General features: G+C 36.2%; 1 protein-coding gene across 1 annotated transcript in view; it reads right to left on the reverse strand.

Moving 5' to 3' along the window:
• FIGN (fidgetin, microtubule severing factor) overlaps nucleotides 1-24880 on the reverse strand; it is a 103588-nt gene extending 78708 nt beyond the window's left edge. Inside the window, exon 1 of the mRNA XM_031055989.1 lies at nucleotides 24762-24880. Within this exon, the coding sequence (XP_030911849.1) occupies nucleotides 24762-24786 (25 nt within the window). The 5' untranslated portion in view covers nucleotides 24787-24880. The remainder of the gene's footprint in view (nucleotides 1-24761) is intronic.
• Nucleotides 24881-25661: the final 781 nt, after the last annotated feature.

Consider the following 25661-nt stretch of genomic DNA (forward strand, 5'->3'; position numbering starts at 1 on the left):
GACAATGAACAACAAATATCGTAAGATTTGGTTACTTAAGCAAGCTTGCAAAATGGAATGCACATTGACAGGAATCATTCTTCTTTTCTTGATTCAGATACAGATACTTGAGTATGCTCATTTTCAATTCATGCTGTTTAATTTTGACTCTTTGGAAACAAAAGCAAACAGAATAATGAAAACATTAAACACTCCCAACTGAAAATTGTTACACAAGCACCAGTAGTAGAAAAGAATTGTAAATAAAAATGTACTGACCACAAAGGAAGCAATAAACAATCATTCTGACAATGCAACTTCTGTAAATCCACTAAAATCCTACCCAAAGAAAATACTCAAGCCTATGCAGGTATTGATATATCAAAAACATGTCATGAATGACAGTATAACACTAAAAATAAAATAAAGAAAGTAAAAGAAAAATCCATATGTGGCTTAATAGCCACCTTCTCAAGAAAACTGAGAGTTCTAGGAAAAATAGCAAAAGTCTTCTTTCTTCCCAGCTTCATAAATTTTTACTGTCCAAACTCAAGCTTGGGGTTCATAACTCTAATTTTTCACAAAAGGTATCTTGTTCATAAGTATGGCATGAAGGTAGGATGAGACAATGGTAAAATTGTTGAGTAGGTTGGAATCTGTACAACTTATTACCACTATAAAGGTACTATTAACTGAAAAAATATTACATAAACCATTTGTCTTGAATATGAAAAGATTGTAGCAAGCATAAATGCTAGTGGAAAAACAAGAAGAAAAGACATCAAGCGCTCATGCCATAAAAGGAATGTCCTTAAAGATCTTTTTGTCTCCTGGGAATTTAAACATAGTAAAAATTTGGAAGATGCAGTTTCTTCAGCAAGGAGCTCAGTTATCATAACTGATACACATTACCAGCTTTAGAATTCTAATTGTGTTTAATACAGTTTCATGTTGCATCAAAGTACAAAATCAATACCATTTGTCCAGCAAACAGGAAAAATGGAATCTATAAACTGCTCTTATTGAGTAATTAAACACCTATTATTGTCATGAGTGGTGAAACAATGAATTTGATAAGAGAAATTTTTGCGAGAAAACACTGCAGTGATTAATACCTCCCTACGTATTAAATAAAAATGACTGCCTTTTGTGCAGTACTGCTGGCAGAAGAACAGGAATGAGAGAAGTAGTTGCCAGTGCCACAATAACAGGCTAACCTTGAACTGAACTCCTTTCCTCAAGAAATTAAATGCTGTAGCAGGACTTTAAATCCCTCCACTTAGAGCTCATTTGTGTTTCACGTAACCTGCAGTTCCTGAAGAGAACTCATTATCTTCAAAAGGAGAATCCTTTTATAATTTCTTTACAAATGTGTATATTGTTTCTGCAAAAAGTATTTCATATCAGAAAAGGGATAAGAGTATTAGCAGTGTAAGCGAGGCAAAAAGGCTCGTATCATTAAGACACCATTTCTGCTTCCTGGGAATTCAAACACCAACTACAGTGGTAGGGGAAAATGAATGAGAATGAGGTTAAAGAAAATGTACCTTTACAGCAAAATTTTAATCTGTTAGATTGATGCTAAACTGCCTTGGTCTTTCTGCTGCTATATGCTGTATTTCTATGTATAGACCTCCCTCCCCCAATGCCCCTCCTGTAGCTTTGGCTTCCTATTTTTCTTTTCACTTAGAATGATGCACTAGGAACAACTATAGAGTACAAAAGATGAATCTATGGATGTGACACTTGTAAAGGGTAACCCTATTTCACAAGTGAGATGGGACAAAAAAGAAAGAAAAAAGGCCACAGAAGCAATAACTGCTCACTGAATTACCATTAAATTGTAAGATTTACAATCCAATGTACAGTAAGTGCATATCTAATGGAGTTTGTCCTCTAAAAGAATATAAAGTAGATCTTTGCAGCATATGATGTATGCAGGTTATTTTTTTTTTAAACGGGACACACAAAAAACAGATGTGCACATATATTCCAGAATTTTTATACATATTAGAACTGAGCCAAAGCCAACATTAAATATGATAAATGCAACATGATTAGTAGGATCTAGCTTTGTACTTTCAAAACATGCTCACATTCTACAAAGAGAGATAAAAGATGACTAACACAGCCAGTCAATACTGCTTTCACAGATATCATTGGTAAAAGCAGATCACATATTATAAATTCAGTTGCTCTGATCTACTGGAATTCAATTAAATGACTTTTTGTAGAGGGTGACAAAGCAGCTGCTGACCATTTCCAACGTCTTCTAAACAAAATATCTGGACAGAACTTTCAGGTCATTATTTATTACAGCCTTAAATCGCCAACAATATTTACTTTCATATAATGAATGTAGTATGAATAAGGCTCATTCACACCAATATTATTCATAACATGTTTGTCAGTAATTTCACTGCTCCTATTCATATAAGCATAACTGTTGAGTGATTTAAGTTTAGAAATAAGCAAGGCGTGTCAAACAATTATTTAAATAGAAGCAAACTTTTACATGAAATACCAGGCATACTGCTATTATACAATATTTCAAGGATATCAACAATCATATTTTACACGATGACTCTGGAAAATTCCAGCTTGTAATAAAATCCAAAACTATTAAAGAGACAAAGGAACTTTTGGCTGGGTAAGCCGTTCAAATAGCAACAAGGCATGTAATGTTCTGCTCTCTTAATTTAATTTTTATTTTTCTTAGCTAGAAACGTCAATGTTCCACAAATGGCATTAAAACTTTCATTCTCCTACCAAAAAGGAAGTTTGCCTACCACACAAATTTTACCATTATCTGGCTTTTATTTCAGAGGATTAAAAAGCAGCACAGAAGATCAGCAACGATAGCCTTGTTCTCTTCAACCTTAGTGAATCAAGTTCACTGGAGGTGAAGCAGTGGAATTATCAGTACAAGTGGCTGTGTCATCAAAGCTTTCTGAGAGGTAGTGTATGGAAATACCTAAACAAACAGAAGCATAAAAGCTGTCTGTATATGAAAGGGCTCTCCCAAGGTTTTTCATTAAAACAATTCCAATTGCAGTTTCACAATGCAGCATTATATTATGTGAGAAATATAAAATCTTGACATTTTTCTAAATGTGAATGGGTTAAAGAACCTCTCCACGCTACAGTGAGCCTGAGAATTTCCAGCAGCTGATGAAGACCAGTTGACCACCTGATACTTTTTCAGCAGGGTGATAAAATTAAAGGATTGCTTTGATTTGCTTGAAGGATTACTTTCTATAGTTAATTGTTTAAAGTGCACAGTCTTATGAAAGGGAAAAATATCAAGAAGGTTAATGTAGAGTGAGCTAATTGCAAGCTGATTACATTGTGCAAAGGAAGAGATATTACCTGTGTTACATACCATCACAAGGACGAGCCTATTCTACCCTGCTGCTGCAGCAAACAAGCTGATTTGCTAACAAAGTGGTCAGCTCAGGCACTTGCACAGCATCTCGGTAGGTCCACAGGCGACTGCTTCACATGCAGAGAATCTCAAGCTCCATTTTCCAATCTGATTACACGGCTCCTTATTCCAGCAGCCTTAAACCTTCATGGCAGTTTACCAACATTTTCATCACTTTTTCTTTTACAAATCAAAAGAACTGATAAGCTCTCAGGTACCCGGGATTTCATAGTCGATGGCTGGCAGGCAGCCAGCTTCCCTCACAGCACAACTGTTCCGTGCCACAATGCAAAAAGCACGCTGAATTTAACAGATAGCACAAAACTATTAGAATTTTGCAGTACGTACAAGCAGGCAGCATGTTTCTGTCTCTGCAGATGTTAACAGTTCTGTTCAGTCACATTTATAACATGCCTAGACCCCAAAGAGATGTGTTTAAAAAGGAGAAAAAAAAAAAAAAAAGAAAAACCAGAACAAATGAAGACATAACACTGTCACTAAGTCAATCGCACTACAAAGTGTACACCTAAGTTACTTCATTGCAGTGCTTCCAAATTACCACGAATTAGAGACAATGCTAAAATCATTTGAAAAAAATTAAGAAATAGGAAAAAAAATCTTTACATCAAATGAAGCTGTTTGACATAAACTGAAACATTATTTTAACAGTAAAACAAATGCAAAAAAAAAGACACTATTGTGTATTTTTGGCATGTGAAACACTTACATAAAGCATTAAAATAGCCACAAGGCATACCTGGGTTTACTTATTCTGTGGCTCAAAAATACCACTTGAATGATGAAGGAACAAAAATGTGATTCATACTGGTGAATGCAAAATATTTTTATAAAATGCTTATTCTGAAGTATATCATGCCATTTCTAAAAATCTGAGATAAACAGGAAGAAATATTAATACATACATGTAAATTTTTATATATAAAGAAAATAACAGAATGCAGTGACAATTAGAGGAAAAGATTATCTTACAAATTTTAAGGATTCCAACAAAGAGAAATTCAATAAAAAAACAATGGAGAAGGAAACGTCCTTATTTTTGGTTTAATAAAAAAACCCATTAATATTAAACCATCAAGTTTTTACTTATTGCTACTGAGGCTTGCTCTCCCATTCAAAAAAATTGTCTATCCACGTATTATTTGCATTATGTCCAAAACGGCCTATATGGAACTAGCGTAACACAAAGTTAATAGTGTAGAAAACAATTCTCCCATGTCCCCCTAAAGAAAACATTTGTTTTTTTAATTGGGTGGATCAAACTGAAATCTGAAGAAATTCAACCCATTAAGTAGTCCTAAAAGAAGAAACGCAATTTTAGGTATCATCACTTTTATCGTAAGGGAATGGGGGCGGAAATGTGGAGAGTAAGACAGTAAGTTATGGAAGGAGGGGGGGAAAAAAAGTACAACTAAGCTGGTGCAATGGCTCAGTACTCCAGATCACCAGTGCATTGACCCTCTGTATCTCTGAGTCATTAGCTGGAATCCCAGCTCTGCCTTCAGGAGTAGGGATTTGAACTCGCACACCGATGCAGCGCGATTCGGGATCTCGAGCGCGCCAGACAGAGGGGTCATTCTCCTTGGTGCGGAGGAGGCCGGCGGCCCCCGGGGAGGGCAGGGCTGCATGAGTGACTGTCGCCCGGCACAGGCAGTGGACATGCTGCTGACTCAGGCAGGGACATTGACAGGCACCGCTGCCTCTCCCCATCACTCCTGGACGCAATGGTTCTAGGCCACTGGTGCTGACAGGTACATGCAAAATTCAGGGGCAAATTATCCACATCTCCTTACTCGCTCTGTGCATGCACACACGTGTATTTGTACGTGTGCATCTCTGTGTGCAGCTATACTAGTGTTTACATGTATTTATGGAGACATACTGAAACAGGCTAAACTGGCTGCTCTGCAGCTATACGAAGTGCTCAGCACTGACAAAATATTCCTACACCAATTCTTCTCCTTAATATAGCTACAATGGACATATTTATATGCACACAGAAGCTACATGCGTATCCTACACACACCCCAATCACATACATGTAACACCGAGTGCAATTAGCATTACCTTTAAAATAATAGTCTCTAATTTACATAAAAATTTCCTCTCTGATAAAATAGAAACCACATTTTAACTAGCTTCTAATATCAACACATTAGTCCCATGAATGATTCCTAGTAAACTGTTTATTACAACTGTAAGGTTTGGGAGGGTTTGCTGCTTGCAGATGCAGGTTGTAGGGTTGCCTGTTTTTCCTTCCACCCCCCTCCTTTTTTCCCCCTCTGATTTATTGGATGGTGAGCAAACCCACTTAAACTATAGTTGTCCATATGAATCACTAATTTTCATGTTTCTAATTAAAATGTAAACAGTGTAATGAAGACATCAAGTTTTTAGGCAAATGTCTCTTCCAGTGCCACTTGGGGTATGGTAATTACTGAAGCAGATCTATGGATGCTCCCGAATCCTCTACAAGTCCAGATTAAAAGCATTACTGCTAAACCTTGCTTTTTACACCAGGGAATTGTGTTCTCTAACCTATTCCCAGTTTGCTTACAGATGCATATCTGTACAAGCCTTTATAACTAGTCATTAAATAAATAAATAAATAATAGAAATTTATCACATAAATGGAACAGTTTGTGGGAGAAAAACTGTGATTTCATTTAAAATAAAATTTGATTTCACTTCTCAGGCTACACATAACTAGCATAGTAAAAGCTCTGCTGAAAACTTATCATCTTAGCACTTCCTTCAGAAAAAGAAAAATAAATTAGGCATTACTACAAGAATTTTTAAAATACAAAATTATATTTCCAGCTTGTATTAAAATTCCTATTGTCCCAAAATGCTTGTTTCACAGTCAATTAATTTAAGAACATATTATTCAGGAAAACATTAATAAAAAAGAAACCTATTCACTGAGAAAAAATGTAAATGACCACTGCAAATACAAAATGCTTGATGTGCAACTGAAAATCTTTTGTCATATTTATACCAGCCTTTATGTCTATATCTGAAATTTGTCAGATTTTATCCTAAAGCAAATGACCTCTCCTACATTTACCGGAGGAATACAAGTCCTCTCCTGCTTACAATTGTTAATTGAGCCTGCCTGCTACAGCTTCTTTCCTTTCCAAATAAGCCAGGATACTTGTTTTACATATTTACTGCCAAGCACTTGAACAGTCCTCTATTTTATTATAATACTGGTTTTCCCCCTCACCCCCCACAAGTCCTTCTGGAAGATTTTTTTTTTTATGTGCAGCAAATAGTTAAAGCTGCAATCCAATAAAGCATCTAAAATGCCTAGTACAAGAAGAGGTTTTTTTCTCCCTCCCTTCATGGACTCAAGTCCATATTCTGAGTGGTATAGCCAATTTTCATATTATTTTTACATAAATGCTAGACAAGCATGTCTGCATTGCTAACCTGGATCATGAAGATGAGAGTGCACAGAATGTACGTGTGCATGTGTGCATGTGCACGTGCATAAACATTTTAGTGGGTGGTCCACCATTTCAGTTCTATTTTACTAGTAAAGTACTGTATGCAAATATGTGAATACTTCCCAGTAGAATAGATATAGGATTTCAGATTACATCAAATCCTAAAGCATCTTGTCTCTCAAATCATAAATGTGTTAGCAGATTAAAACAAAACAATGCTCTATTTAGGCATTTCCTTTAAATGTACTGTTCCAGCAAAACCAGATTTAATTAGAGAAACAGCATTTTAAAGGCTACTGCTTTATAACACAGTACTCTTGAAAATAATGGGGGGTTGCAAGTGAAAACACTGCTCTCATTTAGCTCTGTGGTTTAAAAAAAAAAAAAGGATTACCCTTATACATGCTAAACATTTTTTCTTTTTTTTTCTTTATTATCAACTGAGACAATGGGGAAATCTTATATCTTCACTACAGTTCCAAGGCCATACTAATCAGGTGTAATTTTTAATAAACACTGACTGTTTGGTGCTCATTCGAGGTATTTCATTAGGAGGTTATTCATTTAAAATAAATGTTTCAACCACATCAAGCTGTAACCTTTCTTGAAATGTAAATGAATGGTTTAAATGAGAAGATTAATAAAGAAGGGATGTTCCAATTCCAAGCATGGCATGCTATGTATTTTTAAATTTGTCTATGCCAGATGCTGTCAGTCAGAACAAAAAACTGTCCAAGCAGACAATCTGTGCGTCTGAATGTTGATCATGTTGGAAAGTAAAGGGGGAGGGGGGAGAGAGTGTGTCAAGGATTCATGGTCCTTCATCTTTGCAGTAGAGCAAACACGTCTCTCAGTATAACGACAGACAGCTGCTTCCACTTTCTAATGTGCCCTAACTTAGATCACTGAAAGAATTGTCAGCACTCAGAGAAACACACAAAGATAACACAGCCAGCTGCCATGAAGGGGGAAACAGCACAGCTCAGAAGAAATGGGATTTGTTCCATTTGCATGATGCTGGCTCCCTTGGGCCCCTTTCTTTCAAATCCAAAGCACAAAAGACAACACTTAACATATTTGCTTAAAGATGACAACCTCATGTTGATTTCATTTGGATGTAACAGTGTCAGGATTACAGATATAAGAATATATTATATCTGTAACGGAGACTGACAAATGTATCCATCAGTGAAACTGTCTGATTCATCTGCTTATACAGCCATTTTACCATCCCAAGGGTGCCATCTAAGTAGTAACTTTAGAAGACTGAAGGTCTAATTTTATTACACCACATTTCAACCTACTAAACAATATTATTTCTAAAATAGATCATTTTTATTGGAAGTCTCCCTGATGAAAAATCCAGTAGACACCAGAGAATTTATGAACTGTATGGGTCCTTTGAACTCAATATACTGCCCATTTTAAGCAACTTTCTCTACACACAATCAAAACCTAAACTCAAATAACTGAAATTGAATTAAAAACACAGATAATAATGGTGCCTATTTTAATATTACATCATAGTCTGTAGTTATTTGAATGTCTGCTGATTGGTAGTCCATCCCTTTTTAGAGTGCTTCTTGTTACAGTTCTGCATCTATAAAAATTTCTCCAATAGAAAACCTATGATTAATTATTTTTCTTCAATATACTTTGACCAGCTACACAACCTAATTTTTGGTTGAGGTTTTCATTGGGCACTCCAAAAGTCACATGGAAATGACTGAAAGCCAAACACATTCCTCACAGTATTGCACTCAGCTGCAGAAACAGAAAACCAAACTGAAGGGTACAGACTTGCAAGATCGCCTGTCAGCACAGCTTTATGGACCAGCCTCCTTTTTAATAAGATGAAACAATTAGGCCGTGGTCAGACTCCCTCTAGTTTCAAATGCATTACACTGAACTGTCTGATGGCACAAGCATCCCCCCATCATCCCAACACCACCAAATGACTCTGCATAATGGTCCCTACGTTAACTGCTTTGTCTAGAGGAACTCGAAACTGCTTGTTGCTATCTGCTGCCACCAAGAACTGCACTGTAATTCACTAGATTGAAGTTGTTTTGTAAAATGGAGTTAACTGCTGTACGTGGAATTTCAGCACAGCAGATGGTTACCAATCATTATTTTCAATTTGTTTAGTTTCAAGCATTGGGCTGTTTGGGAGGAGCAGTAAGCAGGACAGGAATGGAGAGAGCAGCGAGGTTAGATGCACCGGCTTGCAATGCAAGTCATGCTAGATGGCAGAGCATTAAAAGGAGAGAAAAAAAGTCTCTGCGCAGAACTGCAAAAAAGCTAAACAAAAAAAAAAAAAAAGAATGTAAAAAACCAGATTTTATATACAATAATAGACCAAAAAATGAAGAACACAACATTTGAAAAGGGGCCAAACTATCCTTCTCTGTTCAAGAGCCACCTTACATTTTAAATATTGGAAATTGACTTGAACGTTTACAAAGGTAAATTACCTCTATCCACAATTTGCCATGATTCAAATTTGAATCATGCTCTACTATAAGTTGTTCAGCTGTTGAACTGGAAATGGAAAAGGAACCATTTATGGACAAGTGCACATGAGCAGAAATTAAGCTGTAAATATCTGGGTTGGGCCGTTATTGTAGTCAAGAAACATCTGGGGCTGAAGCTGAGGCTAGGCCCCACTCCTTTTGTGTTCATGTAATTGCTTGGATGATTTATAACTTAGTGTCTATTAAAAATGATTTAAAGAGAGATTTGGAGCCTGAATTTTAAAATCAGGTGGCTTTGCTCATGCTTTCATTTGTTCAGGAGTGAAAAAAAAATCCTTTGCTGTTCTTCTCCCCGTCCTATGTTTAAGGGCTGCAGTGTTCTACCACAAGGACAAAATTCACATTTTTCTAAATTCAGACAAAAGACATGACACATACACTTCCAGTAACCAAAGTCAGTGACCTGTCATTTAGCTTACATTAGACTTGCTTGGTGCTTTAATATTCCCCATGAAATTGACTTTGAATTATTTTCCCAATAAAACTTCCTTTTTTTGTTTTAAATCGTATAAACTGTATCAATACATTCACATCATATTCTTTTGTTCCTGCTATTTTGAACCATCCAAGACTCAGTTAGCTCTGCCTGCCACCACAATGCCACAGGTGATGTGGGCAGAGCCTCTCCCCTCTCCATCAGGCATCCCACTGGTACCCAGGCACTGTGTCCCTCATGGGGACATTGGTGGCTCTAGGACTTTCTTGCTTCCCCCCGCGAACCTCAATACAGTCTGATTTTGTTTTGGCTTTTAGAACAAGCTGTAAAAGCCACGGATTTGACAGGGTGGAAGAGAAAGGCTGAGGACATTTCGGTTTGGAGGACAAAAGTAAGGGATATACTTGGATGATACCAATACTCTATTAACAGTTATCAAAAAAAGAAAGCTCCCTCTCAGGCAGAACAGCAGGACCAGTGTCTGACTGTAAACAACTATGTCATCAAAAAATTTGGTTTTTTAAGACTGAGCAGATACCCCAACTATATTTCCAACCTATTTCCATGACAGTGAAAGCTTATTCTAAGTGTATACCTAACCCTGCAGAGATCAGGTTTGTAAAGGAGTTGACCATGACACCCTCCAAGTGTTACACCTCCTTTTTCATTGAGGTTTCAGTATGTTGGGCAGTTTTACTGCAGAGCTCCACCCCACAGCGTGGAACGAAGAACCAAGTTTGCAAACCTGGGAGTGTGCCAAGGCTGAAGTGACACACTAGTGACTGTCTCAGCCCCCTGGGAAAAAGTGGATTAGATGAATCACAAAACAATGTCAGAGTTACTTCTCCACTAAGTTAACTGTCTCCTGGTCACAGGTGATGAAGGCATAAAAGTTTGACATAGCACTTCCACAGATTGTACTCTGTCTTGGAAATTTTTCCCCTGCATCTCCATAAACTGTCATTATTCTCAGACTAACAAAAACTCTTTGACATTTTAAAGCAATGAAAAACTTTGGAAATGGGATTGCTTCAATATGGCAACTTACTATCTAAATTTTCCAAACTGTTCACAGGGAGTTGTCAAACTTCCCCAATAAAATCTGGTCAAGTACCACCCATAAAGTAGATACGATACGTTTCATTAACCAAACAACTTTTGTTTTAATTATTTTTGAAGAAAAGGTTAGGAAGTGGGAACTGAGCATAGCAAGGTGACCTACAAAAACATGACCACAACCTTCCTCCATTTTTATGTTGCACAGAAATGTAGAAACCCAACAATGATGTAAAGCTTTATTGCTCATCACTAAATATATAGCTAAAATGCTGCATTTATGTAATTTCTCAAGCAGAAATTGCCCAGCTTGAACCATGTAGACAGCTTTTCTTAGTAGTGGTATATGACACTCAGCAACAAATTTTTCTTCAATATGCATTTCTCCCTAAACATAAAGTCTTAGAACAAAACTAAACTACAGATTGGGGAATGTCTTTATTCCTGGCGTCAAATCCAGGAATACTTGCTTTTTTTTTTGTCCTACATGAGGACATCTAAGGAAAATTCAAAGCACAGCATCAGATTAATTTGAATTATTGAAAACCTGATTGCTAATAGTGATATACTAAAGTAGAGAATCACAGTGAACTGGAGAACAAGTATGACTCCACATAAAGATCAACATTAGTAACATTAATCTGTAGGAGAATAAAAAGCTGCAATATGGCATCTCACAAAAGAAAAGCCTTGAGCAATTGAACCTATGCAACTGGAGTAGAATTAACTGGGTTTAATCCCACGTGGATTATTTATTATTTTAGTACATAAGGAATTTCAGTACCTAATTGTGGAAGTCTCAATTGCTCTGCACTCGCTTCTGTAGTCTTTACTACAGCAAAGAGCAGTGTATACCTAAAGAAATGTTTGTACCAGGTGAAGAAATATCTGCAAGTCAGCAATAGAACGGATTTGAGTCTACTTTAATAAAGATCACCATGCCGGGGGTGGGGGGGAAGCAAATACAGAAACATTTCCAAGATTAAAGAAGGAAAAAGAAAAGGAAATCACTTACTATAGCAGAACTCCAGGAAAATGAGGAATACAGAGATTTTTTTTTTAATGCAACACAAGTGGAATTCTCTTTGTAGGTACCAGCATTAAAACTTTGTGCAGATGATTGTGTGGGTGAGGGTCTGGCAGAGCAGATTGCTGCTGTGCCCTCTAGAGGCTGGATGTCTGGCCAAGAAACTCTTCAGCAGCTACTAAAACACAATGGAAGCTACCGGCACTAGTAAGTACAGCCTCTTGGTGTTACCCTGCCATTATGAAACTCCTGTATTTGAAATGCAGTAAACAGAAAAATAGTGAGCTTATAAAACACAGAAAACTGCTATTCTGCATGGTTTTACTGACAACTCTACCATATTTTATGTGCTCTAATACACTGTAAGCATTAATACAGCAAACCAAACCTCTAAAGGATTTCTGTCAAGTATAAATACATGCATAAACACAAGATATAATTGAAAAAGTCTTTGCTTAATGAGCTCATGGGTGCTTTGGCACAGTGCATAAAATGCAGATTTAAACTTTTGAGATGATACAGCAATTCCCATAGTTGAACTTTGGAATCAACATAAGAAAATAAAATCTATTCCATATCAATTCAGCAAGTTACTCTTACTATAACACAGAGACACACCCCACAAATAACAAAAATGAATTTTTTTATCACCAGAGTGCCCATGAAATGTGGATATTTTTAAAGGCAAAAACATCTCAGGGTAAAACTAGGGTCAAATTTTGCACTGGCAGTAAGTAAAAAGCTCTAATATACCTAGTCAATCATATACTAGTTGAAACACAGTCCACAGAACACTTAATAGCTCAGCCCAACAAACGTATCACCAAGTGGAATTTGGTGGACAAATGCAAATGGATAGATTTTTTTCATTAAATCATACATTATTTTTTATCCCTATGTTACTACCAAGCAAGTAAGTCTCATTAGAGCTAACTAGGAAACTTTCTTGCCTGAAACCAGCATTGAACTACCCACACCATTTCACAAACCATACACTAGTAAATTATTTTACAACATAACAGCAATCCCTTCTGAAAATAGTCATCCTATAAGAAACATGCACATACACGGTTTCATTTCCTTCAGTGCTTTCTTACCACATAATGAACATATAAATAGCTATGCGGTCAGTTTTTTGTTTAAAAATTTAGAAAATATCCCAATTTGATACTGGGGTTTTTTTCTGTTTGATATAGTAAAAAAGAAACACCAGAAGAAAAATATTTATTTTCTCCTGTAAAAGTATAGTTAAATGATAAGTTAATACCTTTCATGAAAACTTCATTATTCTAACTACACAATACCTATTTATACCTTATTTTCTTGTAGAAGTTACATTATACAATGTGGCATATAATCAGTTCTAAGTGGGGGTAGGAGAGAACCAGTCGTTAACTACGACTAAAATGACTAGTTTTCCAGTGCAGTTGTCTTCTAATTAAATTAAGTGTGAGGCACGGTCATTGAGATGTGCTATAATGACTTGCTTGAAAGTTTTTTTCCCTTTCACTTTTTCCATTCCCCTCCTTTTGCTTATTAGAATACCTTACACCTTTCAAAACTAGAACAGCGTAGTGGGGTGGAAGAGAAAAAATGCTTTTGGCAGATGCCATGCCAAGACACGTATTACTCACCATCCTTCCACCCACAGTCAGGAACGCAGCTCATCTATTTCTTAGGTCCTTCCACTAACTCAAACACTCAGTATTACACCTCAATTGCTATTTCAAAAAGACAAGCCTCTTAATGACAAAGTAGGCTGCCATTTTATTAGCAGCAAAATAAACACAGCTGTAGTGCTCAACGCTGCATCAAGCTACAGTGATGCCTGTATTTACTCTCAGCTGTTAGGGACTGCACCCAAAACCAGTTCTGTTCCAGAATAGCTTCCAGCTGAGCATCTGACAATGCCAGTGTACCCAGGAGATGAGATCCAGAGAGCCTGGTACCCCAGGAGCATGTTAAGGGGGCACAAGTTTCTCCTCACTTTATGGTTAATATTTTCTATATGATCTGACTTTTTTCCCCCTTTCTGAGAAGAAATAACTTATTGTATCGGGGTGCTTATCTTTACAATAAACTACTACAGGTCACCTGGTAGAGGACACAACAGATATTAAAGTGATTATAGCCTTGCTTTTAGCCAGAAGATAGAATTACCTATGTGTTGGCAGTGATGTCAGTAAAACCATGCAGAATGGCAGTTTTCTGTGTTTCAGAAGCTCACTATTTTTCTGTTTACTGCACTTCAAATACAAAAGAGTTTCACAGTGGCAGGGTAAGACCAAGAGGCTGGGAACGAAGAGGGGGGTGCTGGGGGATGCGGGTAGGCAGAGAGAAGAAGGCATAGAATGGCTTTGAAAAGCCAGGAAGGAGAGATTCTATTTCTCTGCAATGGGTTTGTATCAGCCAGGCTTAAATAATGGTATTGCAAATTAAGGCCCAGGGGAATTTGGAACATACAAGTAAGCTTTTGTTCTCCAAACCCCAAAAGGTATGTGGGAGATTTGGGGGTTTGTTTCCATTTAAATGGCATATGATTTCTAAACAATAAGTTAAACTTTTTTGCTCCTTTTATTGTACAGCCTTGCTGATTCAGTACCTGTTAGGAAAGATAGTATTCTCAACCAATGTAGCAACAACTCTTTCAAGTAACAATTATCTGTTACTGTACTTATCACTTTCAATTACTTGCCTTCAGAACTTCTGAACAAGGAAGAAAGCAACAAATCTAATGTAATAAACCTCACAGGGAGTGGGGGAGGAGGACGGGAGGTGAGGGAAGCAACAGATCGAAAGAAGAGTGTGGGTAAAAGTCATTTGAAGGAATGCAAGCTTTCCAGTGTAAACACAGAAGCTAATTAGTATGTTGTGATTTTAAAACATATTCTGTTATTAGAAAGCAAAATAGAAATCTGTACTAAAAAAAAAATCTTCTGAAGTCTTTAAAGCAGGTGGACAAAAACGTAGGCACACACAGTCAATACACCTCCAGTGCCCCCACCCCACACATGTGAACAGACACAAAATTGGGTTAGTTTTCTGTAAATAGGCTTAGCTCCTGTAAATATACCTCAGGATTTTAGGTGTACTTTTTCATACTGTAAGGTTTCTATACAAAACCAGTTTAATCTAAGTGCTTCTGATTATTATTAGAAACTCATTATTTGAGGACATCTATCTTTACAGTAACTATGCATCATTAAGGAGCACAATGCCCATAATTGTTTAAAAAAGCCATGAGAGGGAGGGGGAAGGGAGAAGGATCAGGAGGAGGGAGAAGATAACTAAGGAAGATTTTGCAATTAGAACAGCATCATCTATTCTGCATTTTGTTTCTTGGAATATCTACACAGTCACAAACAGTATAAAGTTTCCTCTGAGCAAAATCACAAATGAATCATTCCTTATACCTTTATTAATGTATATCTTTTTGTCCTGATGAATTTAAAATGTGTTTTTACAACCACCAAGAAAAATTAAAAACTCTGTTTCTTCTATCATATCATACAGCATTAATACCTCAAGAGGGAGACTGGAACATTTAAGAAGTACAAATAAAGCTAATGCCTACCATTTTCTGGGGAAATTCCTTATAATACCTAGCTTCTGAAATTTCCTGGACACCTGCATATCCAAAGTCAATAGAAATTGCAAGGACTCGGTGCTTCTGATAACCAAGCACCCAAAAATGGAAAGTTGAATTACACTTTCTGAGATGCAATACTATTTGTGATGTTATCTCAGCCACTCAGACCCTTCAAGCTCAAACTGCAGCTGTTGTAATGTTCTGAAACAGAGAGGAACAGTCACTTTAGCCAAAAAGAACTTGCCTGTCATGAATGAAAGTAGTGAATTCTACAATTTCTAAGCAGATGACATCCTGAGGGAGTAAGGGTGGGGTGGTGTTTGCTAATTACTCAATAACAAAACATCTTTCCTTAATTAATGCTGAAAATTACTACTCCAAATAAATACTAGTGTCAATTTGTTCTACTGTACAGTATGGATAACATATTATAACTGAATATTTCTAACTAGTGAAAACTTTAAAAATGTCATGCATTAAGGCACTGTTTATTCACAGTCTCTATAAGAACACTATATTTTACCTACAGCTCATAGTGAGATATATTTTACCTACATCTAACTTTAAAAAACAAAGGCTTCTGATATTTATTGAACCATGTGTTTCAACAAATATGTTCTCTGCATATTAAGGTGTGCCTTTGATATGACTGCCACACTGGCAAATGCTAGGGGCTGAATAATGACAAGTGCCTCATACCCCTAGTTATGTTGGGTTTACTGGCATTAATCTGAATAACACTGCTTGATACGATGACCATGGTTACCTATCACAGTTCATGTTACCACTAATGTTTTTTAAACTGAAAGTGGAAAAATAAATCAGTGTTGTAGTATAAAGAATGCCTACACAGGAGTATGAAATACAATGAATGAAAGCCAAAGAACAAAATTAAAATCAATGATTAAGAAAGGTTAATTGCAGCATGAACAGTTTCCAAAATATACCTATTACTGCTTTTATTGAAGGCAAAGAGCAAGAAATAAAAAATTATCAGAAATTCTATAAACACATGAAAAATTATGATCTTTAAAATTAAATATCTGCTTATTTACTGCATGCTCAATACAGTACCACTATAGTTATGAAGTTAATATAAAGCCTTATGATACAAAGACCTAACATCAGTAAACACAAAACCTCTTAATTTTCTAAAACAAGTGTTCATTTAGTTGAAGAGCTAATAAATTTATGGTCTTATTCCATATTAAAAATAACAGAATGTTTATGGTTTAAATTGATGATATTTAAACCCAACAGTTCTCTGACTGAATGGAGGATAACCAGTTCGCAAATTATCACAGCTGACTTTAAATCTATATTTTTATAAAAAACACAGACTATTTTAATCTCTCTGTTTTTATAATGCAGATGACCTATCTATTATGATTAAAGATCTTCAGCTCTTTCCATATGCATATTAAATAAAACAATTTCATAGAATGCAAAAAAAAACCCAAAACATTGTCCAAACTGTGTTTTCATATAGCCACATTGCACTGTTATTTTAGAGCTGCAAGGGGAAACAGAATTGCATCCACATACTAAGAGTATATTTCTACAATACTGTATCTAGTCATGTGGTCCACAAATGCCAACAACAAGGGACTGAAAATAGGATCAATTCTTTTCTTTCTCAGAAACAATCTTGTAAGCATCTGAGTTCCCAAAGACATAAAAGAATAGTTACTTTTCTGAGATCTTTTGATATTGCTCTTCATGGTGGAGCTATCCACAAGTGATGGGAAAGATCTCTTTTGAAAGTAAATGGTGCTCCTTCAAATGTCTTCAGAAACATCTTTGCTGTTCCTTTCTCTGTTTCTCTAGTTTAACTTGAAAAGGATGCTTGATTTTTTAAAATTTGGTTTAGGTATCACAATGGGATACCTAATATCAGTCAGTGCTTGCAAACCTCATTCTTCCAGCATAGAATCTAGCTGTTTCTTTCTCTGTGTCAACACAGGAGGCTGAAGTAATCAGACAGGTCTAAAGAACACAGAGGATGTTAACCCGCACTTTCTCAGAATCTGTGATGAGTAGGTTCATACTTTCAACATGACCACACTGAGCCATAAGGCATATAAATAGCTACTTTCACCTAAAAGCACAGCTATCACTGCAGTTTGTACAGTAGGGCTATCAGTTAATAATATTTTAAATGTCAATATCGATACTATTGTCATGGATTCATAATTTCTGCATATCATCTTATCATTCCCATCCACCCTCTGCTGTCATTCAGCAATATAAAGTAATTTTTGGCTCTTCCCCTCACCAGCAGACAAGCACACAAAATCAATTGTACTGTCTAGGAATATCTTTGCAACACTACAGTTTTAAGTTTTATTAAGTGATAATTCAAGTTCACTGTATAAATGCTTTTTAATTAATAACTTGCTTGTATGCTAGAATGGAGGAGACAGGAAGGAAAAAACATCTCAGATGAAAATACAGATGTTATTTCTAACATATTAAAAGGCAAACAGCTCTTATTCTAAATCAGGCAAAAAAAATCCTAAAACATCTTAAATGAAAACATGAAGATACATTCCTGCCACAAACCCCTGTGACCCACCAGATTCAGTCCTTTCTTCCATCTCCTCTCAATATTCATTTACAAATTCCCTTCAGATTAGTAGGAGTTACGCAAACATGCCTTCATGTGTCCCTTAAGCATTTTATCACACTGAAGAAGAGAAACAAAAAGTTCAATTGTGACCTGTATCAGAAAATCATTCATTCAGATCCTGCTTCATTCGATGTGAGACCGCTATCTTAGTTCATGAAGTTTGACCACAGTATGGTCTTACTGCTAAAGTATTAATGCACGTAAAATACATACTACTCAAACAAAGTTATCATCATCAATCTATAACCAGCATGACACATGCATACATTCTAAAATATCACACAAAATAAACTGTGGCATACATCTTCATACATTGAGCAATTCATCTACAGAAGGTGAGCCACATGCTTTAACAAAGAGTACAGAACAGATTAAAAGTAGAATACAGAAGGGTTAAAAAAGGACAACAGAAAGTCTGGGTAATACACGATTTCAAGGAATCTGGAACAAAAATGTACTTACATCACCAAAATTTGTAATCATATCATAATAATCTCAGCATTCCGTCCACATACCTTTCAGGGTATTTGAAATTTAACTAACAATATGCTAGGAGTAGCTACACTATAAAAGAACTGAGAAAGGAGTTCTCAGTTGCAGTTAAATAATGACTGGTAATTGCTATTTCAGTATGTCATGGCATATCAGACTACACACTTAATAGACTATAAAAGAAAAAAAAATTTAAAAATTAGCCAGTGGCATGACAGTCATCTGTAGCTGCATTATTTTTAATTACAGCCAAGATACATGAAACTTTTTCCCCTCTGCAGAAAAATGGTTTAAAGAACAAAGTTTTAGTCCATTATTCAAATAATGTATGGCTGTTCTTCCTATTGTACAAATACAATAGCTTTTGTAGTAAGGAGTGTTGCTTATATGATTAAAGAGATAGTTGAGTGTTATGATATGTTTGACAGGTACCGTTCCACGCACTATCGGAACAGACACACAATACTGTTATTAACATTCTGTGTGTGCCGATACCTCATAGCAACAGAGCTCGGCAAAACGAAAGCAGAGACTCCACATTTTCATCACTGCAGACATCTCCGTATGCCCTTAATCAGTGGTGCTTTCTGCAAATTACACATTTTTGTATTCATCCCATTCTCAAACTGACCTGTCAAAGCCTGATCTCTCCCCAGTTTCTCAAGATTTTGGTAACCAAGACTGAACAGCTATTTTTCTTTCCATTTTCACTCACTTGTCACACAGCAGGGCCAACCCCAACAGGTATTTAGAAGCAACAGTAGTGAAGTCCACTTGTGCTTAGTAGATTGCTGCAAATACAAATTATTGTCCAAGAAACATAATATATATATATATATGCATTTTCTTTAACATGCCAATTGAGGGGATGGCAGGTACAATTATTAAAAGGTCTGAAAGACTTAGGTTTCCTTTGACCTCCATTACACCTCCAGTGTAGGATTCCCTGCTCCTTGAAGGGTAAGACTGCATTTGTTGAACCTACAATAACATCTGGCAAGTGGTTGTCTCTGTTTCTGTCTATTACCTACCACTCTTTAAAGGAATACTGTTTCATTAGTTTCATTAAGGGAGATCTATATGTTATTTTGATTGAGAGATTTCTTTTTTCTTCTTTTTCTTTTTTTTTCTTTTGTTTATTTAAGAAAAAATAAAAAACTGAATGATCTTAAGGAATTTTCTTTATACTCACATTTCTCACACACTCTATAAAAATATCATTGACATAGGGTGAAAAGGTCGCATACCTCAACGAAATGGAGCCAAGTACTCCCGTAAGGTTTTTCACCTGGAAAATATTCCTGTAACTAATTCTATGTATTGGCTTTTTTAATTATTATTTTAGCCACAACAACAACAAAAAAAAAAAAAACTCTGGGCCTTTGCCCAGCTGAGAGTTCCCTGAAGTCATCTTTCCCATAAGGAAGATAAGTTTTCACTTACAGGATAGCATCTCTAGCAGCAAGATTTTAATACTCTGCAACAATATCAGGGATACGCAATCCTGAATTTACGGCTCTTCAAATTGCTTTTATAGCTATACTATTCATTTTGGATCAGATGCTTATCTAAAATTCCATACATCCATAATATCTAATTTAAAACAGCTTCCAATGAGTCAAAGAACAGTACTGGGAAAAAAAAAAAAAGACAAGCCACCACAACCAAAACAAACAAAACAGCCACCATGGTCCAGATTCTGGGAACTGTAAATTATTTTATCATTTCAAAGTTAAATATTTTTTACACCAGTTAAGGATTGGGCCCAATAGGCACAATTCCACTTCAAACTTCATTTTTTTTACCTCCAAAGTACTGCTTCTTATCTGCTCTGTTACTAACACATGAGAATTTCTAATTAGCTTATTCCAAATTATTTTTACAGTTATTTTTATGTCTTATCAATAACTGAGGAGGAAAAAAAAGTGCTGATTTATCAATTAATAAGGCTTTATGGACACACAATATTCCTCAATACTTTAGAAATGTCTGCAGAACAATTTCCTCCAATCATAAGATCAATGAATCAATGCAAAACCCCAGTAATTAAATTTATCAACTTGGTATCAATACATCCAGCACTTTATGAAAGTATTGTGTGAAGTTTTTTCTGTTAATGGATATATTGATTGAGGGCAAAGAGCCAAATATTTCTATTATTAGATCTGGGGATGCAAGATCAAAACTCAGTCTGTCATAAACAACATACAAGTGTTTCATATAGACAGATCTCATGCTGATTTTGTACCATTAAACCCACTCCTAACAAGCAGATAAGCCTATTAATTGATGATTAGGACTACAGAAAGATCAGTCATCATATTCAGTGCTTCATGTATGCATTCATTGAATAAACTTACTGACAGGCACCATACAGAATAATTCTCCTCTAGGAGTTATATTTTAAAAAGAAACTGAGCATCTAAACAACAGCAGATTACAAACCTTGTTCATGCAGCAAAAAATAGCCTTATTAAATTTTTAAACTAAAGCTTTGTATTTTGAAAGTGATTCTCTCTCCATTGTATATAGCAGTTATTAATAGACAGGTGAAAAATAAAGCCCAAAGATGACACATCTAATAAGAGCCGTAATAGAAACAAAACCAAGGAAAAAAACCACCATCCAAGTATTTTGCAGATCAATTTTTAAAGGGTTAGTATACAAACTATTCTGGAATATATTTTTAGTTGCTATCCCTTACCACAAACACATAAGCAAGTAGGGCACAAAAGTTCATCAAGTACCATTTTTAAATTATAAAAAATAAAAGTAGTAGGGCTTTTTATTTCGAGAAAATAAACCACAAAAAGTGTTTGGCTAGGCTTAACTATAAAAAACTTAAAGAACAGCTAATGACATAAGACTAGTAATTTTTTCCCATGAACTGTATGATGCAAATATCAATAATAATACAATCTTAATATTTCTAAAATGCTGCTACAATAAGCAAACATTCCTGTACTTTCACAATGTTGCAGTAAATAAAAACAATTCGAGCTAATAGTGAAGGTTGCTGAATATGACGGGAGGAAATAACAACAAAACCTCCAAACCCACCAGATTCATGTAGGAGTCACATCCTGTTACAAACATCAAACAACAATGAGCCTTTATTACCATGCTATGATTCCTTCATTTCCAACATGATTAATTAGCAACTATAACACTCACCAAAACTCCCACCACGCTGCTGTTTGCTGCCTATTTTCAAATGGGTCTCTATCAAGTATTCATAAGCAGTGTTATCTCATTTACGACACTGAAGAAAAGAAGTCAAAGCATCCTGCTTTAAGGAAGATTTCACTCATACCCTAGCCAAAAATATAAAAAGCACAGAGATGAAAACAGAAACCAAACAACCAAACACCAAACCCTTGTTTCAAAGGGATTCCTTTATAATCCAAACACAAACTTTATGCAAAATGAAAAACTTTTTAGTGAAGTTGCTAAACAATTTAGATGGTTGAAAATAGAGAAAGATAAAACATCAGTTTTAGACTTTGTTTTGGTCTTTTTTTTTTTACTTGAAATCTCAACTTTACATTCAATTTGAAATACACTGCTCCTGCTGAGAACGCATGGTTCATGTGCTAAAAATGGATGGAAAAAGAAAATCAGAAGGGGAAGAGACACTTAGCTGTACTCTTAACATGTTTTAAGTTGTGCTAACAAATACCTTCAAATGTACCTTACTTGCTATAAACATTACTTTGGCAGTAAAAGAAACTTTGCTTCACAGGGATGAGAGGTGGAAACTGAGATTACAAATAGAAGAAGACGAAACAAGACTGAGAGGAGAGGAAAAAAACTGCCTTCTCAAGCAGAACTCTATAAATACCATCAGAAAGACAACAAAAAAAGGTTCAATTTGGAAGCAACAGATGTACTCCTAAGCAAGAAAATATCCCCAATGAAATAATGCAGAGAGTCATACAGACAGGATCTTTAGAAGCCTGAAAAGAAATTGCCTGAGTGGCAAAGCGAAAGTTTCCATGTGAAAATAAAAACAAGGTAGAAGATCCGATACCTCCTTAGTTTACCAGCTCTTATATCAGAGATACTTGATGATTTTGTCACGCCCAGAGCAGAGAAATTTTTAAGTGCAAATCAGTCCTACTCTCTCCAGCTTTCCCAATTTTATAAATTTGGCATCAAAAACATCAAAGCAGCTTCCACTTCGGACCTAACTTTTAGAGGATCAATGTGACAAGTCACTGCTTGATAGATGTTTCTCTTGATAAACGACTTGTTCAAAAGAGACATTGTAGCTTTCATTTCCTGACCACAACACACTTTTAATTTGCAACAGCAGAGCTGCTCGAGTGTGACTAGTTCCCACTTCCCAGTCTTTCAGGACTGTGGCACTGTCAGGCCACATGCACGGGCAAAACAAAAACTCAGAAAGAGATGCATTTGCAGAAAGAATTTTAGCAAAACTTTTCCTCAAACAGGAACCTGATTATATTTGATTTCTCCTAACAGTGGGCTCTTAAACACCCCCTCCCAATCACCCTCAATCCTTAACATTTTAAGGGAAGCAAGGAAAGAGAGAACTCATATTGAAAATATATACTTAAGCACCATAGAATATATATAGCTACCTAATAGTATCATGTTTATTATATATACATATATTACTGCTACTATAATTATTATTATTATCTGGAATTGCATTTAACAGTCCAAACCGTCCACACCATCCAATTTCAGCTCTCAGCATACTGTCCGATTCCCGATTTAAAATTTATAAATGTAATATCCTCCTCATCACAAGCAGCAGTCCAATCTGCTCTGAATATATATTACAGCTTTAACATCACAGAGGGAAATCTCCCATCTGGCAATCACATTTGCTCCAACAGCTCTAGGAAAAAAAAAAAAAAAGCTCCGCTCTCGCTTGCTTGCTCTTCTCCTTAAAACATTTCTCAGAGCAAATTATGTGCATCTAAAATAAACAGTTGCCTTATTGATTGTTCCAAAGTCAACAAGTTCTAAATGCAAAATGCAATCAGATCATTTCCATCATATATCACCTGGGATATGTTTAGCAATACAGTCACCTACAACACCAAAATAGGAGTGTACATTGTGCAACTGTCTCTCAATTTCTTTCTTGCATTCAGATATGTTATTACGAGAGATCATCAGCCACACACGGCAGACCTCCCCCTTATCCCAAACACACACACACACATGCACACTCTCTCTCTCTCCTAGGGTCTCTCTCCATCCTTATTTGTTACTATCACACACAATTAAAAGTGAACATACCCCCTTTCTGATTGCACAAAACAGACTAATAGCCACTTTTGTTGCTACTTCCTTAGCCTTAACTGCATACCTAGAGGTGCATCTACTGCACCACAAGGAGCTCTGTTGAAATTCCCCATGCTCCATTTTATCTGACTTTTTTGGAGGAAGGGGCAGCATGAGGGTCTGGAGAGTGACCATTAAAATAGAGCCAGTTTCAGCACCGGATTATTTCATTCTGTTAAGCACTGAGAGCAGAGCAGTGTGAACCAGACACTTGTAAACTGAGCATAAAATACTCCTTATTAAATCGTATTAAGCATTCGGCCACAACAGTAATTTTGTTTGTTTACATGCAAAACATTCCCTCACCCCACATCAGTTAGAATCTCTAGCAGCTGATTACACTGAAAGTAAGAGAGGGAAAAGCAGCTGGAGTTTAAATAACTACTAAAAAAATACTAGTTTGCAAAAGAAAAAGATGCATTTTAGGCATGTATATATGAGCACATAGACGTGTAGGTGTATATATTCATTGCTACACGTTTTTGCCCTCTCCACTCGCCGAGTTTTACTAATTTACATACCATTGGAGTTCAGTGGTGTGTATAGTGCACTGCTGGTAACATGCAACTTCAGGTTTTACAACTGAGATCAATACAATGGACAAAACTAATGCCATAATCGAAGCACAAACGATAAACAAATGATAGCAAGAGAAAAAAATGCTTATATATACACAAGAAAATATACTACTAAACATTAGGTATTTATTACAAAATATTTGCATGCAGAGTCCTCGGTGCGTTATCATGCTATTTAAATTTGTCTTTGCTATTTAGATGCAAAGGAAGTAGATCCCAAAACGGACATACCATAAACACTGGTGCTACTGATCATTTCTTGCTGGCAGCACAAAAAGCTGAATTGGATTTTTCACAAGCAGGAATTCCAAAGGTTGCTTTTCATTAAAGCCACTTTTCCTCTCAGCTATCAAATGTCACTGCCTTGAAACGTGGGCCCTTTCGTCAGGTATTCATTTAACCTACATGCATATAATTAAGTGGGAAAGCAACATCAACAAAAAGGGGATCTCAGATCACAAGAGAAGAAAGAAAGGGGGAAAAAAAGCACATGACCAGGAATGCAAGTCCATGTCAATTTCACTCACTCCCATTGAAACTAACAAGAGCTCCAGGGAGGATAGTAATAGGATCAGTGGATTGTATATACCATTAAATTATACATCTTTCTCTCCCTCCTGAGCCAACAATACGCCCACCACGCTGTACCCCCTCCAAGATGATGTGCTTACATTTTACTGCAACAGCTCCTCTGACATATTCGTGCCCCCCCCACCCCAGCCAAGACACAGCAATTTAAACCTAACTTTTGTTCTGCGAGATTCTTATTTGCACTTATTTGGTTAGAAGTTAGTTGCCTCAATGTCCAGACCCGCGTTACCTGCAGTTTATTATTTTCAAAGCAACTTAAAAATAAATCCAATTAAGAGGAGGAGGAGGAGGTGGGGAGGGAGCTTGCAATCGCGAACTCTTAATCTGCCTACTATTGTTGGCAATGATCAAGGAGGAAAAACCATGCACTGCGATTGTATATCTGTACTTTCCAGACTACGATCAGGCAAGCAGACCGGAGTACTTAGTATCAGAAAACGACCGCAAATTAGGCAAAATATTTAGGGCACGAACAGGCAATTAATACGCGGCTGTGTCGGAGATCTTTAAGATTTAATAAAATTTAAAACGATGGTAGGG

The sequence above is a fragment of the Geospiza fortis genome, unplaced genomic scaffold (assembly GCF_000277835.1).
Source record: "Geospiza fortis unplaced genomic scaffold, GeoFor_1.0 scaffold112, whole genome shotgun sequence".
NCBI lineage: Eukaryota > Metazoa > Chordata > Aves > Passeriformes > Thraupidae > Geospiza > Geospiza fortis.